The 17,727-nt window shown below is 50.3% G+C and overlaps 1 protein-coding gene across 2 annotated transcripts in view; it reads left to right on the top strand.

Moving 5' to 3' along the window:
• Positions 1 to 17,727, top strand: part of LOC105563666 (RNA pseudouridylate synthase domain-containing protein 2-like) — a 143,843-nt gene that overhangs the window by 84,899 nt on the left and 41,217 nt on the right. For both annotated transcript variants that reach the window (XM_012015438.1, XM_012015439.1), the window contains one exon: positions 12,616 to 12,720. In XM_012015438.1, the coding sequence (XP_011870828.1) occupies positions 12,616 to 12,720 (105 nt within the window). The remainder of the gene's footprint in view (positions 1 to 12,615; positions 12,721 to 17,727) is intronic.

The following is a 17,727-nucleotide window of genomic DNA, read 5'->3' as shown; positions in this document are numbered from 1 at the left end:
AAAGAAATCTCGTACGGTACCATCCATAGACATAGTAATACTAGATCGAGCATGTTCTCTTTTAAGCAATGCAGTTAGACTTTTCTCTTTTTATTCTTCTCGTTAGAAAGAGAAAAGTGGACGGCGGCCCTATTGTACTTTCTATCCTTTTCTACCTGAGCCTCAGGTCTGGCGTCTCGTGCTCGGTCTATGTATTACTACACTCAGAGACCCATTTTGTTGAATGAAACAAAATTTAGTTGACTCAACTGAATTGCTTGTTTGGATATGAGCAAGCAAATCTTTCAGTTGATACAACAACAAAAATTTAGTTGGAAAATTTGGTTACGTCAACGCACAAATTTGGTCGAGCGAACATGCGCAGAATCCTTTTATAATATTCAACTAAACGATTCAGTCAACAAAATGATTCAATCAAATTATTTCGTGTCATTCGACACAATGGGTCTCTCGGTGTACGTCTATGGTGGCCAGCAACGGTGTCCGCTACCGAGAAAATTAATCCGCGTGCGGCGGGAATCTCGCGTTGTGCGCCGCGTTGCCGCGGCGTGGAGCAAATCTCTTTTCGGATTCGGTTTCGTGCGGAGGAGGAGGGGGCCGTCGACGAAATAAAATTCGCCCTCTCGCGTTGGCGAACGAGCGAGCGGGTGGACGGGAACGATAAGTCACGGACGTCGCATTTGCGAGCCCCGTTACTCGCGGAAACGAGGGCAGGGTGGGGGGGAAAAAAAACATTTCCACAGCGACTGCAATTGCGCGCCGGGAAGACGTGACTAATACACATCCCGCGCCCGCGCGCGAGGCACGTGAAGACGCGGGGCGCGCGATGCGTGCCGGCGCGTAATTCTTCTTCCCGTCCGCGGGGGTGAATGCGCGGAGCGCGGGGGGATAATAACCGCGAGGAACGATACGCTCGCCCGGACCCACATAATTTTTCCTTATAATTAAACGTTCATTACGTCTAACGACGGGCACGACAGCGGCTTCCATTTAGCCTCCCACCATGCTCGAAAGTATACGATGTTCCATGTGCCTTGACTCCCTTCCGCGGACACGAACGACGCAACTAGTTTCGCGGAGGCACACCTCTCCCTCTCTTTTTTTTTTTATTAAAATACCGCAGTTCTGAAGGAAGGAGATACCGCATAGTTCATGTCGAGGACGTATGTAGAGCGGGTGGCCCAATTAGTATATACTCGTGCAGTTCTCTGGCTCTCGTGAAGGCTCGTTCGGCGCAAATGCAGTCGATATCCTCGAAAAATACATAGGCGAGTGCAATCGTGACTGGAACACGTGGTTGAACTGGTTACGGAAGTTTTTAATTGCCGGTATCTTCAACTTTTTCCCTCCTTTCCCCATTTTTTTTTTTCTTCTTTTTCTGTCGCGTTTGCCGTTCGCCGCCAACCCCCGACTCTCGCATATTCACCACGGAGACCAGCCGTCCTTCTCTCCCTTCCTTTCGCCCTCTCTTTGCTCGTGGTTTTTTTTTGGTATAAAAATGTTGGCATCTCTTGGTACTCATCGCGCTCGCTGAAACGCGTTCTCGTGCGTGCAAACCGCCGCTTTGCACCAGGACGAGGAAATTAATTAAAGCGTCTCGCTCCCCCGTGCATCTGCGAGATGACAAGGCGCCGGAGGGAAACAAACGAGGAGCCGTAGCGCGTGAGATGAGACGCGCGCGCCTGAGGAGAGAGAGAGAGAGGGGGGGGGGAGAGGCCGAAATTTACATCGAGCCTGCGTGGCATGGAAGCTACCGGCGTGTTTCCGCTAATGATAGATTCTCTTCGACACACAGTCGTTCTTTTTCCATCGCGAAAGTTTGACGGGCAATCGCGAATTTGGGAACGGCTTCGGCGCTCAAGTCCCCCCCCACCCCCTCCTGTTCGCGGGGCGCCAACGGGTGATTGATCGTCGTAACTAACTTGGTATTGAATTAAATGCATATTACTTGACCGCGGAACTTGCCCCCTCTGCCCCCCCCCCCCCTTGGTCCGCCCCGGCGATCCCGATCCCGGTAACGTCCGACACATTGCAGGAACAAGCGCTCCTCCCGACCTTTCCCGCCGTCCTCGTTATTCTGAGTGCATGGCGGTTAACGTCGGTGCATACCTACTGACGACGTTAATTAATGCACCGGCGTTTCACTCCCGGTACATCCGCGGGAGCGAACCATCGACGTTGAGTGCACACCGATGCATCGCAGGCCCGTCACGTTACCGAGCAGTAACTATCGAGGGGGTTGAAACGCACCCGCCGCCGCCCATTGCTTATAACCGACGCGACGTCGATAGGTGGGTGCGCGGGATTCTCGTGGGATCCCCCTAACCGAAAAAAAAGAGAAGAGGAAAGAAATCATTTGCATAACGCGGTTATTACCGCGCGGAATTAAGGGAAAAAAGGAGCGATATTAATTACTCGTGGATTAGGGTTAATTAGTTGCTATTAATTATAAAACAATTAATTTTAATAGCGTTAATTAATCACGAGATTTACGCGGGACCGCCGCGAAGGTAAAGTAATTAGCTCTCGCGAAGAGTTTCGTAAGTTTATATTATAAATAACGGCGCGGGTTGTGCTCTTCATCCACACAAAAGAATTCTATTTATGCTTTTATTCCGTACTCCCGGCTTTTCATTCGTCGTACAAGCGTGCCCTGTCCTATTGCTCTTGGGAGAGCAAGATCGAGCGGCGAGGCAGCGCGCATAGCGAATGCGAGAAATACGTTCTACGCGGAATGGAAAGTCGAGGAAATGTGAAGGGACGCCGTTGCCGCGGCGAGTTTTGTTAAAAATAAGAGCTCAAGGGACATGCAGAAATGGGAAATTATTCCGACGTCGACGTGATATTTCAGCGGCTGATGCAGGGAGAGACGCTACGAATATGCGTCTCCAGATATTGCGCGATACTATATTTATATCTAAGTGCACTTTATGAGTCCCGCGCTCGTCGAACGAGATATTATACCGATGACGAGGCACAATTTATCGCGGGCACAAGCTCCTTCGCGTCTTATAAAAATATCTGGAGCTCGTTGCAAAATTATCGATCGATTCGCTTCGATCGCATTTCAATGATTAGGGTGATAGGCGATTAATATGCGATATATCGAGGGGATGCTGGACTAATTCTGCACTTTTGACACCTTTTGCTCCTACACTGAAAAAAATTTCTGGTTGAATATGGACGAATCAGATAATTCCTTTAGGATTTACCAGAATTCCTTTAGGATTTACCAGAATTTCTGTAGGATTACAGGAATTCTGGTAAATCCTAAAGGAATTATCTGATTCGTCCATATTCAACCAGAAATTTTTTTCAGTGTAGAAACTGTCAATTCGTGAACACGTTTGTGTAATATACAAACTATGTGGCTTTTGTGTACGGTATGTGTTAGGTAACCTATAACTTATTCGAGTAAATCGACTTTTTGTTAGGCTTCTAAACTTAATTTCAGTGATACCATGCTGTTCTCTCATTTAGTCCGAATAGTGGAACACTGTCGGTTCGTACACAAAAGCCACACAATTTCGCGAATTGACGGCTCTAGGAGCGAAAGGTGCCAAAAGTGCAGAATCACTCCAGCATCCCCTTAATCGCCTTTCGCTTTAATCATTGAGAAATTATAGGGAACCGACCGCGCCTGGTCGTAAAGCGCGAATCGTAACGTAGATCGGAGTCGAGAGCACGTGTCTCGCGCGTGTCAGAACAACCACCTAAAAATTGAAAGGGGTGCATAATTAATATTTTCTACGACGCTGCACCGCTTTAATCCGGCTTCTGGATACGCCACTGGTGTTCAGAACAGTGCTACGTGTACGAATCGTACGTGCTGCGGAATATACGTGATATTGGCACGCAATCCAACCCCTCTTTGCCATTTCTCTCTCTCTCTCTCTCTCTCTCCTTTTTCGTGAAGACGAGGGGCGCGCAAAGAGAGAGTGCAGAGACCGATCAAAAGGACATCGCGTGCCGCCCGCTCGTTCCGTTCTCCCTCCGGTTCGTGCCATTTTTTCTCGTTATTCGCATTTCAATTAACCTTGTTGTTGTTCCCGCCAGGTTTTTGCGCGCCGATGTGTCATCGCGGCCGATGCCCGAAGTAGTGCTACTTGCCGCCCCGTATTGTTGGGTGGGATCACGTCATTTCTTTCTCTCCCTCCCGGACAAGTTTACCCGCGCGCGGGTGGGAAGGAAAAAAAAGTTGCGATCGTTTTCTTTCCCCGCTGAATTTTATTATTCATTGGAGGATACGCGATATAGTTTCGAGGGAAGGGTGTGTTGCCGATCGGAGCGTTGCGTGTCGCGCATTCATTACGCCGCGTCACATCGCTCGTTTTTCCATCCCCGTGTAATTTAATTAAAACTCGCGGGTTACTCACCTGGCGCGTGTCCCGTGTTTAAAATTCTCCTTCGCGCCCGCGCTTCTCAATTCTCCTTCCGTCCCGCTCCCGTTACAATCTGTCCCGCGCATTGTCCGCTCGCGCGAGAACGCTCCTTCCCCCGCCACCCGTCCTCGAAGGACAAACGATTTTAGCCGTAATGGCTGGCGCGCGGTTACAACAAACTTTCTCACGTATCGCCGACTCGCATTGAAGTGGAAACATCTGATTGCGCGAAGACACGCGAAGTTTAACATCTTGTTCGATCCGGGGCGCGTACGAGCGCGCTCGCTGTTAGACGAGATCGATAGACGTGCCGACGTCGCCAGACAATAATGCTAATTTTTCTAGTAAGAAGAAACGGTTTTGCACGCGGGGGTTTTAGACGCGCGGTATCACGTGCAGGATTATATTTTGGCACTAAGTAAAATTGCAAATGCTGTCTTCGCGAGGAATTTTCTGCCCGTGCGGCATCTCGCTGGCAGTAGCGAGCGATTGAATAAGTTAGACTTGAAAATACATCCTCTTTGTATCTCTCCCGGCCTGAATGTAACGCGACTACACCGGCGGACTTTATGCAGCTGGACGATTCTCCAAAAGCCGCTCGACGAGAGGATCGTTCAGCCGGCTGCAAAATATTTATGGTAACTGTGTATTATGCTGCCGGCGCGTTTTGTTTCTGTATATTTCATGCGAGATATGGCCGAGCCAAGGAATTGGCGGACGTTACTAACAATATATTTGCAATATATTTGCGAACGCTTCCCCGATCAATAATTCGAAGCCACGTCCCCGACTCTACGTGATTGCTAACCCGGGTGTGCTACGCTTTTAAATATGTATACGTATGTATTGCCGAAGAAATCCCATTAGGGACCGGGACGTATGCGCCCGTTCGTAGTTTAGTTTCATGACTGATCGCGATTTAACTTATTGATCATGTTGAGAAAGTTCCGCTCGTTCCGCATATCCGCGTGTATAGCGCAACATGTCAACTCGATTCGTACCGCATCCCCCCTCCGCTCCCCCGATAATCGTAAAGCGCAGTGATTATATCGCTCTGCGGTGTTTAGTTTACCACTTGGCGAGAGAGCGCATCCCCACGAACTCAATGCGCCGCCGAAACTTGGCAATTTGCGCGGAGCGACGCGCGACGGTGTCGGGGCTCAGTTTTCGCCGGCGAAGTTCCCCCGGGAAGTCCGTCCGCGGCGAAAATAAATTAGCGCCGACTTGCAAATTGCGTTTCGTCGGCAAACACGATGGAACGTCGGCGAAGACGACGGAGGCGTCGTCCTCGAGGTACCGGGCCCTTTTTTCTTCCTCTCCTCCTCCTGTCTCTCTCTCTCTCTCTCTCTCTCTCTTTCTTTCTCACGACGCTCCCTCGTCGTTTTCGTATTGATAAAACAGTTTCAGTTTTATGCCCGGGACGGCGATGGCCATTCGCGGAAAGGTCAGACCGTCCCGGAGACTTATACCGCGGGTAAATAGAGTGTCCGCGTATCTCGCAAACGACGTTACTTCGTCGGTTCTCGGTTGTATGAACTAGTTTTAACGCAATCTCGGGGAAACGTCGAAGGAAGATGTTTGTTTTAGGAGCCAGCCAAGGTTGGTTAAATACCGCCGGAACGTGAGATGTTGACGTTATCCTCACGAGACCGGCAATGTCTTTTATCTAACGTCGTGTTTTACGAAAGTTCATTTTGAATGGTTTCCTCGGCGAGAGAGACGTTAATTATATTTTGCGACGGAAGACCGTGTCTCGCTTTGTCGGCCGTCGAAGCGTTAATTTTGCGCATCGTAGACACGTGACAAAATGTCACGGTGATGATCAAAACCCATGGGTGTACGTCTATATGCGCGTCGTTCGAAAAGGACAATGTGCGTTCGCGCTCGCTCCGTCGCTGCGACTGCGCTGGGCCCACCGTTCGTGCAATTTTCCGTCGTATATGCAGCAGCTTTCAGAGACCGCAGCTTTCACGGTAAATTATACGGGCTTAATCAAACAGCGGTAGTTGGTCTTGGAAGATTGTAATCGCTGCGACGACAATTCGATCAACTACAACGAAGAGGGGGGTGGTTGCGTGCCACTAGACAAATTGCGAGTTCGTACTTGCAACGAAGGAATTTTCGCGCAGCAATATAGCGCACGTTTGCAGTCCTTCTCCCTTATTACGGGATAATTTATTACGACGTTATATCTTAGCAGCGTAGGAGAAGTCCTGCGATAGAATAGCCTTTACGTTGAAGCTACGGCTCGTATTTCCGTCTGGCTTCCACCAGCCGGCGATATAACGTGGGATTTCTCGGATCTCGGCGAACGTGCGTTCCATCCACCGGTTCTTTGATCAATTCGGAATTCTTTGATCAGCGGAAATTAAATGAAGAATAAGGTATTTGTACGACGGGCGAAGCCTGGTCGTTCAGGCCCGTCGACGTTTCGCGTTATGGCTCGTGCTAGTCGGCTCCAAATTGATCAAAGAATCCGTAGATGAAACGTAACACCCCGTGAATAATCGCCGTCAAGTTTCGCCGGTCTAATCGTCTGTGCCACGGCGAAACGCGTCTACCGGGGGCTCTGGAGCTTTAACAAAGCTTCGCCCTTTCGCACGTGCCGTTCGGTGGTATTTAACTATCGGATAGAGGGCGAGAGAGTCGGGAAATGCACCGGCTCGGCGGAGACGCGGAAAATAAGGCGATGGGACGAAAGAGAGAGGGAGAGAGAGACAGAGAGGAAGGGGCGAGGCCCGGGGCTTCGTCCATTAGGAAATGAGGCGTCCCGAGCTTAACGAAGTCGCGACTAACGCTTCCACACTGCCTTCAACCGCGCTTCCCACGCTCGCTTTGCCTCCAATTACTCACGGATTTGGATAAGGCAGACGCGAAGACAACCGCATTACCGCGCCTTTTCTCGTCGCGCCGTTCCTCGTTTAATCTTACGCCGCTGTACACCACCGGAATATTCCCTCTAATTGCGCCGTTCCGCGAATTATTATACGCACGCGATCGTGCCCCTCGACTTGGCACGGCACCCCCCGATTCGCGAATGCGTCCCGCTTTTACGCGTGCGATTCTTTTCCGTTTAGGCTGCCGTAAATATCCTCATTCATCCGCCGTAGCGTAGAGGAACCGTCGGGCTTTTAGCACGATTGCCTTAGACCTTTTACATATTTTCCCTCGCAGCTACGCCGCGGACACTTGGGCGTCGAACGAATTTTACCTCGGTATTAATATTTATATCCCATTAATATTATTGTTATGTAGCTCGTAGTGTGTCGAGTTTCTTCGTGATAAAGATTAACGATTGCCCGGTTATGGTGCAGCGCGCAGTAAATGATAAATCGTTGTCACGCTGGTTGGCTATTATTGCTGCCGTTGCCGATGGGATGGCCGTTTTACTCGGAGCGACTATTAATTAACGCGGCTCGATGATACCTGACAAACTTTTTTTTTTTTCCTCGGTGCCGATCGAACCGGCCGTTGAAATATTGGGCCTCCGAGCTCTCTTTTCACGCGAAATCCCGCGGTCGCTGTAACAGCTAATGCTTCCTTTCATCTCTCCATATCCATAATCAACGCGTACGTTTTAATCGCTAATTCTTTTGACGCCGGCGGTACTGAATCAATCGGCGACGAGTTATTATCGTCAGGAATCATTAAGCCAGTCATGCATACCTTGAAATATTCACGAAGGCGCTACCGGAGGACGCACTCACGGTCGTTAATGAAATGATCCATTGCCATGATAATCGACTTAATAATAATACCGTTCGATCATACCGTTGAGCGCCTCCTCCCCCAAGCTCATTTCCCAATTCCGCGTGTTCTTCGTCATCGGGCGCCGGAAACGTCAATCTCGGAATTACGCTGTGTATCGAGACACGGTAATAAACGCGTAAACGAGCCGGCGCTAAAACGTTACACGCGACCAGCGGTTGCGATTAAATGTCGACCGTAACGCGGCTCGCGCGCGCGCGATTAATTGAGGCACGGCGTATACGCCGCGCGTGGTCAAGGCGGTGAAAGAGAGATCTCTGGGTGACGGCTGCAGTCAAGGATGATGGAAGTGGCGCGCGGTCACTTGGCTAAAAAAGCAATCGTTGCCTTTATTTATTACGTACACGGCTACAATTGCGCATTATCGTCGTTTCTTACGGTCGTCCGTTCATTCTTCCGAAGTAGACCGAACGGTTGACGGTCTCACCGCAGACTTCTGTACAGGGTGTTTTAAGGAGGAAGGGTCAATATTCTGGGAGGTGATAGTATCGGTCGTTTTAAGCAAAAACGTTGATACGAATATACGTCCCATTCCCCACTGTTTCCGAGATAGAGCCACTTGAATGTCTCGCGTATTTACTTTTTCTCTGTACCCTTCACCCTTCATCCAACCTCATAAACGTCTGCGGGAATTTACTCTTATACGTCTGTTGACCGTTGTGCTGATAACATCGTGGAAATGCTCGAAATGTAAAGGAACGTCACGACGTACTCGGACGAGCAACACGCCATTCAGGCAAGAGTTGAAAAATGCATTGTTGTTAACGGTGAAATTTTTGGAAAATTTATTATAATCCGTAAAAATGTCTTATTTGAAATGGTACGTCGTATTTCTTTCTTGTCAGTAATTTTGCGACTGCACATTCAAATAGCTCTATCTCGGAAACAGCGGGGAATGGGACATACATTCGTATCAACATTTTTACTTAAAATTACCGATACTATCACCTCCCAGAATATTGACCCTTCTTCCTGAAACACCCTGTATACCGCTAGACTGCTACCTTCGAACTGAAAAGTGAGGCGAGAGTGACGCCATGTCTTGTTAGGTAAATTAAGCAGTATGTTTCTACTGTATCCCACTCTCTGTCAGTCTTTTGATCTTTTCGGTTTCGATCACGTGGTATTCCACCAGGTTTTTGGTGTAAAATCCTGCCACACTACCACGTATACGACATCGGTCTCATTGGCTCCACCAAAATAATGGCGGATGCGCAGAAAGCATGGAGTCTGCACCTAGATAGCACAAGACACTCTGAACATTTGAAGAATATTCTTCAAGAATACTTGGAATATTCCATAGGTCATTCTTATATATTTATCTCATCCTCGTGGAATATTCGACTGGCACTACTATAAATCTTTTTCGAATGCGAATAGAATAATCCATCGAATATAGCGTGTCGGTTATATACATATGGTACGATCACTGGTTTCACTGCCTTTTGCACAAGAGAAGTGTATTACACAATAAACATTGTGCAATACATAAACTCGATGAATATTAAAAAATTATTCTGAACCAATATTCCAAAGACATTCTCGGCGAATATTTAAAAAATGCTCGGTCTCCATACAGACTCCATGGCAGAAAGAATCGACGCAAAGCGAAACACATGACAGTAGGCACTCTAGTTATACTATGGTAGTGTATGGAAGTCTGTGATTCTCACGCAGTAAGACACTAGAAATCTCTATATACGGGTATTTACGCGCGCTCTCGTTTCGCGTCTAACATTGTTAATGCGGTCGCGCTTCGCCCTTGGAAATATCGCGCGCATTTTCATCTCGCGAACGGCGCGAAACGTGAGCCGATAAACACGGCAATTTGGCCGGCGAAACGTCGGCCGGCGGAAATTGGTGAAAAATTCGCGGCATCAGCGGGGCACGAAGTGGGACTCCCCCGCTAATGACTCGGAAGTGTATTACCTCGCTTGTCCGTCCGTCCGAGGGACGCGCGGATAAACGGGTAAATTGAGTTCCAGCGGTGGCGCTGAAAATGTAAATCCTGAATGCGGGCGATCTGCTTTCTCAATTATATCGCCGGTGATGGATGAATCCCAATGGGGTGGCCCGCTTTCCCGAAGAAAAGCGACGCTCACGTCCCTTTTGTTGCGGCCGCCGCTCCCCCGGATTTATTCATAAATACCGGCGTGACGAGACCGGCGGTCGCTTTACCTCGGGAATCGTCTCCTCCGCGAGATTTCAGTTCGATAAATATAGTATAATGTAAGCTTCTCATTATATCGTTGTTATGTAACTGGAGCTTCCCGTCAAGCGCGTTTCGCGACGGCAAATATTTTTCGCGATTGGCCCCCTCGAAATTTTCCCGAATGCAAATCAACGTTGCACGGGGAGGGTCCAATTGTTGGAAGCGTGACGCAACAATAGCGGGCCACTCCGCGGAGCGCAGCGGGTGGGGAGAACCTTCATGTCGAGCGGTTATTCATCATTCTTTTTCGTCCCGCGGAAGAAAGTTTCCAACCCATCACGTGGCTGTGCACGCACACACGTGCACATGAGACGCGGCCGCAGTCACGTACCGTGAAAATGGGAGCTTTCGAGTCTTGTTTGCGGCGCGTTTTCGGCTATTTTAAGGGAGACGAATCGCCGGCCTAAGCCAATGCCGCAATCAAAGCGCGAAACGCGAAAGACACCCAGACGAGCAGAAATTATTTTCGGAAACGTCTGCGTCCGCGACGCGACTGTGGACGTGTCATTTGTATCGTTTCGTTTTTTTTTAATACTTCGCTGACTACTGCGCGACTCGGCGAATCGCTTAATCGTGCGCGATTCCAAATAATTGGCTGCGCCGAGAACGTGTGAATCTACCCGTTGCTCTTTCGCAGGACTCTTTCCTCGGGCGTGTGTGTCATGGTGGAAGGATATCGTCAGGGTGGAGAGAAAGAGCTACCGCAATGCAGGCAAGGGCGTTGTCAGGGGCGACCCTAGCGACCCTAAAGCCTCATTCGCACCGAATGTGCGGCGATACGTTTGCGGAACGGCACCCGTGTGTCCGATCGGTCTCTCGATCTCGATTCGATGCGTCAGCCATGCGGACTATAGCTCGTCCATCCGGATTCGCGCGTTCGTCATTTGTCGGTCGCACGCACCGGTGTCGATGCACGCTCGCGAAAACCGCGAGCGGTTCGCGCGTTCGCGGTGCATTTCGTAATGGGCCGCAGAACTCGATGGACCACGGTAGCGATGATACCGCAGCAAAATGTTCCCTCGAATGCCCCGTTTGACGTTTAAGCTCGCGTATCTCGAAACGTTCGAGTCGCGATTTAACTCGCGCGCTCTTCCCTCCGTTCCGACGTCGTTCCTTTCTCGCTTTTCCGCCCGGTGTTTTTCCACGGACTCGTATTTGCAATTTTGAATCATAGAAGAGTGTCTATAATCCAGATCTCACGCCGACGGGATTACGGATGGCTAATAGGACACGCGACGTAATCCCGTTAATTCCTCGTTATGCAAATGGCGAGACACGCGATTGCGTAATTGTGTTAACCCCCGGTTGAACTGCATCTACATTTCCGAGGGACACCCGGGGCGTCTCTTGGACTCTAAAATTCCTCCACGTACACCATAAGTCTTTTAGCTTTAGCTGCACTTCCTGCAATTACCTTCAATCTTTTTGTTTCCCCCTTTCTTCTTATACCAACCCGGAGTATCCGCCTTGTTTCGCTTTAAATGCAGGAAGCGTAGGAAAGTGGAGCTGAAAGGAGCACACTTCACGTTCGTCGCTTAAGTTAATTAGGAAAGCTAAATTATATATACGCCGGAAACGAAAGCGCGCGAAGCGGTTACCAATTCCGGCGTATACGCCCGGCCCCATCGGACTCCGCCGCGTTCGGAGCGGGTGTGCCGGGGAAGCGCGTGGCTCCTCGCGGGTGTCTCGCGCCGATATTCACGACACCGATTAAGACCCGATGCAAATCACTCGATCGACTGATTGTCCTTCCGTCCGTCCCGCCTGTCCTTTCGCAAATCGACGCGAAGGGATAGTCATTACCGGGCGTAGCGGTGTCGAATTATCAAGCGGCAAATCAAGCTCCGGCGGACTCGCGGGGGGGGGGGGGCACACTCTGCCCTCTCTGTATTTACTCGTCCCATTAACGCCGGATTAGTATGTGGAACGTAAACGCGCGCGTAAAATAGAGACGAGTTAACCGAATTACCATAAATCGATGCCCGTCCCCGTGCCCTTGCCGCGTGCCCGGCTCCTGCGCCTGCGGCAACATCAACGGCAACATCCGGATGCACAATGACCAATGATGCCTTGTCCGCGTCCATTGTATCACAACCGGTATCCCGCGGCCCGTTAAAGCATCGCGCGCGCGCGCGAGATGGTTTAAAGAAAAAAGGATATTGTGAAAATTAAGGCCACGCTATTTTCGCCGGTCCGGGCGTGTGTAGAGGGAGCAATGGAATAGATAATGAGGTTTACTTATTTTCGTTGCAGGTCGATTTGAAACCCCTGCGGGAGGCGGCGGTGGCGGTCCCTGCGCCGAAGATCACCGAGAAGCGAAAAGCCGAGGACGCCGATGCCAGCAAGGATCTGAAGAAGGTAAACATATTCGGCTTGTTTGCGCCCCGGACTGTTTGAGGAGCGATTTAATAGATTACGGCGCGGCCGCGATATTAGGGGAGAGGTCGCTTTCAAGCTGGAGACGGGTACGCCTACGCCTTCAAGGATACTATCGAATTACTTGCGGGGTATTACGAGTACCACTTCGGTATTCAGATTCCGAGAGAAAGGGAGAGAGAGGGGGGGGGGGGAAGAGGGAGCTTCGCTCGGGACCTTCTCTCCGGGAACTTCAATTAGTTGGAGAAGCTCCATTCTTCGTTGGCCCCGCGTGCGCCGAACCGATTTTTGGAATTACGTTTCCAGGGCTTTCTATATCGATCCCCGGGTATGACGCATCGCTATTCCCGCCGTTCCATATGCTTCCCCCGAATCGCATCGTTGCCCTGTTACCGCGGATCACCGGGTGATTCGCGCGTCGGTTAACGCCGCGTTATGCGGCCGTACCGTTAACCAAGAGCTCCGATATATGGATGTCCGTTTCCAAGCCCTCGTAACTCAGCGAGGGCGGGAGGGGAGGGACGTCGCGGGTCAGAGTTAGGAGAGGATCACGTGTATCCACCCACCATCTATTCGCCGCTCGCGTAGCTCGGTCGTCCTCGTCGATATTCGGCGCGTCGGCCGCGGGGCACAGCCTCATTAATCTGCCCGCCCGTTCGCTCGCTCATTAACGAAATAAACGCGGCCGAGAGGCGGCGAGTCGGGTCGCGCTTTGAGAAACCGGAGTTGTCGATAGTCGCCGTTGCAAGAAGTCGCCGATGGCCTTTGGCGTTTAGCTACGGCGCGGATTACGAGACCGCCTCCTCGATGCGAGGCGAGAATTAACAATGTCGTAATAATCGCGATAGAATAGTACGCGATGTAAAAAATATACGTCTTTATCGCTCGGAGTCTCGACTACTTCTCTCGCGATCTTTTGACCGCCAGCAATCGCTCGTCATCTCTCTCTTCCCCGTCTCTAAATGTTTTTGTAACTAAGCCAGGACAAACAGGTAGGACCAACGACCGCTTGTCCATCTAATCTAAACACCTATATGTTGTAAATAAGGTCATGAGCGAGCGTTACATATTCGAGATTTCCTACGTGTACTCAAAAAAATAATCTTGCAACTGCAGCAACAAATTTCTGGGTACGAAAACATAACTGAGATATATAAACGAATAGCCATTACTGCGAAATCGCATATGCTTTGTATTTAATCAATTTAAATAACGGAAGCAGAATTTCTAGCCGAACTGTTAGCGAATGTCAGGAAGAAAGTCTTTCTGTGACGCTCGTCCATTGTAACGTTTGATTGCGGTAGATAAACAGTTATACTCCTTAGACCCGGTTTCACCAAACGTCGCTTAACTTTAACCTCATTGTTAGTTTAATTTGTGTTCGTCTCTTTCTAAAGTAACAGTTGAAAAGAGACAAGGAACGAATTAAGCTGAACTTGCAGTTGAATAACGTTGGTGAAACCGGGCCTTACAAGGCTAGTTCTAGGTACCGAAGTTCAATTTTAGTCACGAAACTAAACTAAACTAAACTTATACTATTGTAGAATGTTGCTGCTATAAATTTTGTAGGCTACAAACAATTTTCCAGCAGATACGCAAAATAGTGACAAATTTGCAACATCTAGAAACCTACCTGTAAGACATTTTTTTGACGTAAAGAATTATTTGACTCCAGTACACGATTAACCAATGTAGAATAACTATTAAACGACGCTAACTGGCAAATTCTTCCTCTTCCTCGCGTATTAGGCTTAAAGCCGGTTTTATCCAGTTCTCGTTCTGGTTTGAGTAATTTGGTTTTACTTCATCTTCGGTAGGCTGCTAACCTTGCCGAAGGAAACCTCCCATCTGGAGGGCCATACCTCTAAAAGGGTGTGTGTGTGTGACAAGATACTCTCGGTTGCCACTTCCCTTCGGGAGATACCGAAAAATACCAGCGGTGTCCGTGGATTTGAACTCGGATCTTTTCGCGCATTTGTTCACTAAGCAGCGCACATTTCTCTGCGCCACGCTCGCCAACTGGCAAATTCCAATTACAGAAATTTATTGCGAGAAATATTACCTCAGCCAGGGTTTGAACCTGGACTTCCCTACGCTCTAGGCGGGCGTCCACACCAATTCGACCACTGGGCATTTTTTTTTTTTGAGTGTAACGCGCGATCGAGCGGACGATGTCCAATCGGCCGGCCGCAACGACCGGAAACATCACGTATAAAAATAGCTAAATCAACTAAAATCAATTTGTTCGACGCTTCTCGCAGAAGAGATACGCGTGTTATTCCGTCCCCCTCCTCCCTGTCATTTCCCCGCGATTAAACACGTGATTACAGTCGCTTGTTTATTTTTTTTCTCGCGCTCGGGCAACAGTAGTTTACAGTTCGCTCCGAGTTAAGCTAAGATAGCCGTGAAATTAATTGCCCGGGGCGGGCGCTTAAGAGTCTCGAGCGAGTACTTCGGGCAAAGCAATGGCTCGTTAATCCACCATTGATCTAAGTAAACCCGATCGCGGCGCGAAGCTCCGTGGCGCGTTTAAGCCCTCGCGTCGTTTTCCCTGCATTTTAAGACGTGCTTGAAAATACACGGCGCGCCGCGGCGTGTTATTTCTGCGGCGGAGGCGGCCGCGACCCGCGCGGAATCGACGGATGAGTAAGCAGCGCGAAAGGTGGATTTACTTGACGCTCCGTTTCCTCGTCTCTCGATCAGACGTGACGGGTCCAATCGATTCCGGCGGAACGGTTGAAACAAAATCACCGTCTTACCGGAAACGTCGCGCGGCAAGCAACCGTGTACACAGCAACAGGCGGCGACAGGTCGTGCCAGAGATTCGAGGCGTTTGTGCGCGCGCTCGCGTATGTGTGTACGTGTGTGTGTGCATTTGCGCTGGATGGTCGTTCTCCATTTCGTTTACTCTTTTTGCTCGGCAGCGGCGTGACCCGGCGTGAGCCGAGAAAGTACATTACGCTGGTTGTCGTATCCAGTATCCGACGTTACCGCTCGCGCGGATTTACTCCTTTCCCTCGTACTTCGTCTTGTACCTCGCCGCGGGATCGCGGAATTCTTTGCGCGTCGCGGCCAAAGAAGCGTTTCCGCTCGCGGCTAAAGTAGACGATACGTTACATCGGGGGTGCGCGAGAGTAATTTATCTCGCCGGGTCCGCGCGACAAGTGGCGCAGACTCTCTCTTTCCCTCTCCCTCTCTCTCTCTCTCTCTCTCTTCTGTTGCAGCGCGCGTCGTAAATTAAACCCGGGAATACGCGTGCGATGAAAGAAAGAGCGAACTCGATGACGAAGTGAGATACGACTTGGGGGGAGGGGGGGGGGAGACGATTAAGCCTCCCGCCGTCATTATTTTACGGCTGTTAAATCTTATCGCTGCAAGACGATCGCGTTGGTGCCCCATTTACGCCGCGGCCGGGAATGAGCACGTTATCTCGCGCAGCGCGCGTGTCACGCGGGCGTCTATGCGCGCGCGTAAAGGCAGACGCGCGTCCGCGATGCGGTAGAATTCGGCTGCGCGCCGAAATCGGAATGCACACGTAGCGCGGGTCACCGCCTGGCATGTCCCTCTCTTTGTCTTCCCCCACCGTGCATTCCGCGCGGTTTCACATTCGATATTACAGCGCATATTCCATTTGCAAGAGGTCCTCCTGCATAAATCCCGCCGAGCATAAATAAATCTTGGCCGCCTCGTGCTCGGGGGCAGCTGGAGGGTCTGCGTTTTCTAGAAGCACGACGTACGGCGTGGCGGTCTGAGGGCGAAGGGCAGGCCTAAATGGCACGTCGGGAGGGCGCGAGGCGGCGGAAGGAAAGCCGAGGGACTCGGCGGAAACCTTCGGACGATGAAAGCAACGGCGGTCGATCGCCTCCTCCGCCCCGGGAGCAAGTGAGACCGTCGCTCGCGGACGGAGATGGAAACAGACCCGCAGGGGCATAGGCGGGGCGCGGACGGTCGTTCGAGGCTGGAGAGTGAAAGGGAGGGATGTTTTAGGGCCGGTCGATACAGCCGAAAGTCCAGAGAGCGAGCCGAGTGGCGCGAAAATTCGTGCGGATGAGGATATATCGTCGTACGAGGGGGCTTAAACGTAGAAACCGAGGCTCGGTCTAGGGTGGTTTTTGCCCCTTGCGTCTGCTCGTCTTCGCTTTGCTCCTCGCCCTCGCGCTTCGCCCCTCGTGCACCGCGCCTCGCAATTCTATGCTCTTTGTAAGTCTGGAGGATCTCGTGTTTCCTCTTCTCGTCGTCGTCTTCGTCGTCGTCGTCGTCGTCGACGTCGCGGTCGGCCTTATTCGCTTCCGCAATTTGCGGCGGTAACTAACATTCTCATCCGAGTTCACAAACAATACGTAATGGGAGCGTTAATTATTTAAGCAAAAATTTCGAGCACCCCCTGCTACGGTTAACGAGGTACTCGACCGAGCCGGATTGGCTTATTTTTCACGAGGCGGCGAATTATTTTGTACTTTTTAATTGTCTCGAAGCGTATTGAATGGACACGCGACTGGAGTTCGGCGTCAAGTTGAACCGGCTGACTGCCCGCCTGTCTGTCGGAGCAACGTAACGCATCGCGAACGAAATTTATTACGGATATTGCCGCGACAAAAATTTACTCCCGTAACACGTGGGCTCCGATCATAAATTGGCAGACAAGACTTTTCATCATCGCGAGCGACTGATAAGGTTTCATAAGAAGAGGCTATAAATATCTCTCTCCGTGTAATCTCGCCTATGTTTTCCTCCGTCGTACTTTACGTTTGATTCGTTAGCGTTTTATCCGTGCTTTTCGTCGCACAGGTTTTTGCCTCGCGCTTTGCTGCCCCCGAATGCGTTGTCGCGCGCAATCAATTGCCGTGTAATTGATTATTTCAAGTTATCGTTTAGTCAATGAAACGTGTTTTCGAAACGGTGCAATTAGCAGTACTCTTGAAGCAGGCTGTTTGTCCCGGCGCGCATACGCCGGCGTATAAATATACATATTAATTTTCACAAATGTTT

Source organism: Vollenhovia emeryi, unplaced genomic scaffold (genome assembly GCF_000949405.1).
Source record: "Vollenhovia emeryi isolate VEMERY1.0 unplaced genomic scaffold, V.emery_V1.0 DF939172.1, whole genome shotgun sequence".
Classification (NCBI taxonomy): domain Eukaryota; kingdom Metazoa; phylum Arthropoda; class Insecta; order Hymenoptera; family Formicidae; genus Vollenhovia; species Vollenhovia emeryi.
Note: the sequence above shows the minus strand (reverse complement) of the source record. Positions and strands in the feature narration are given on the sequence as shown.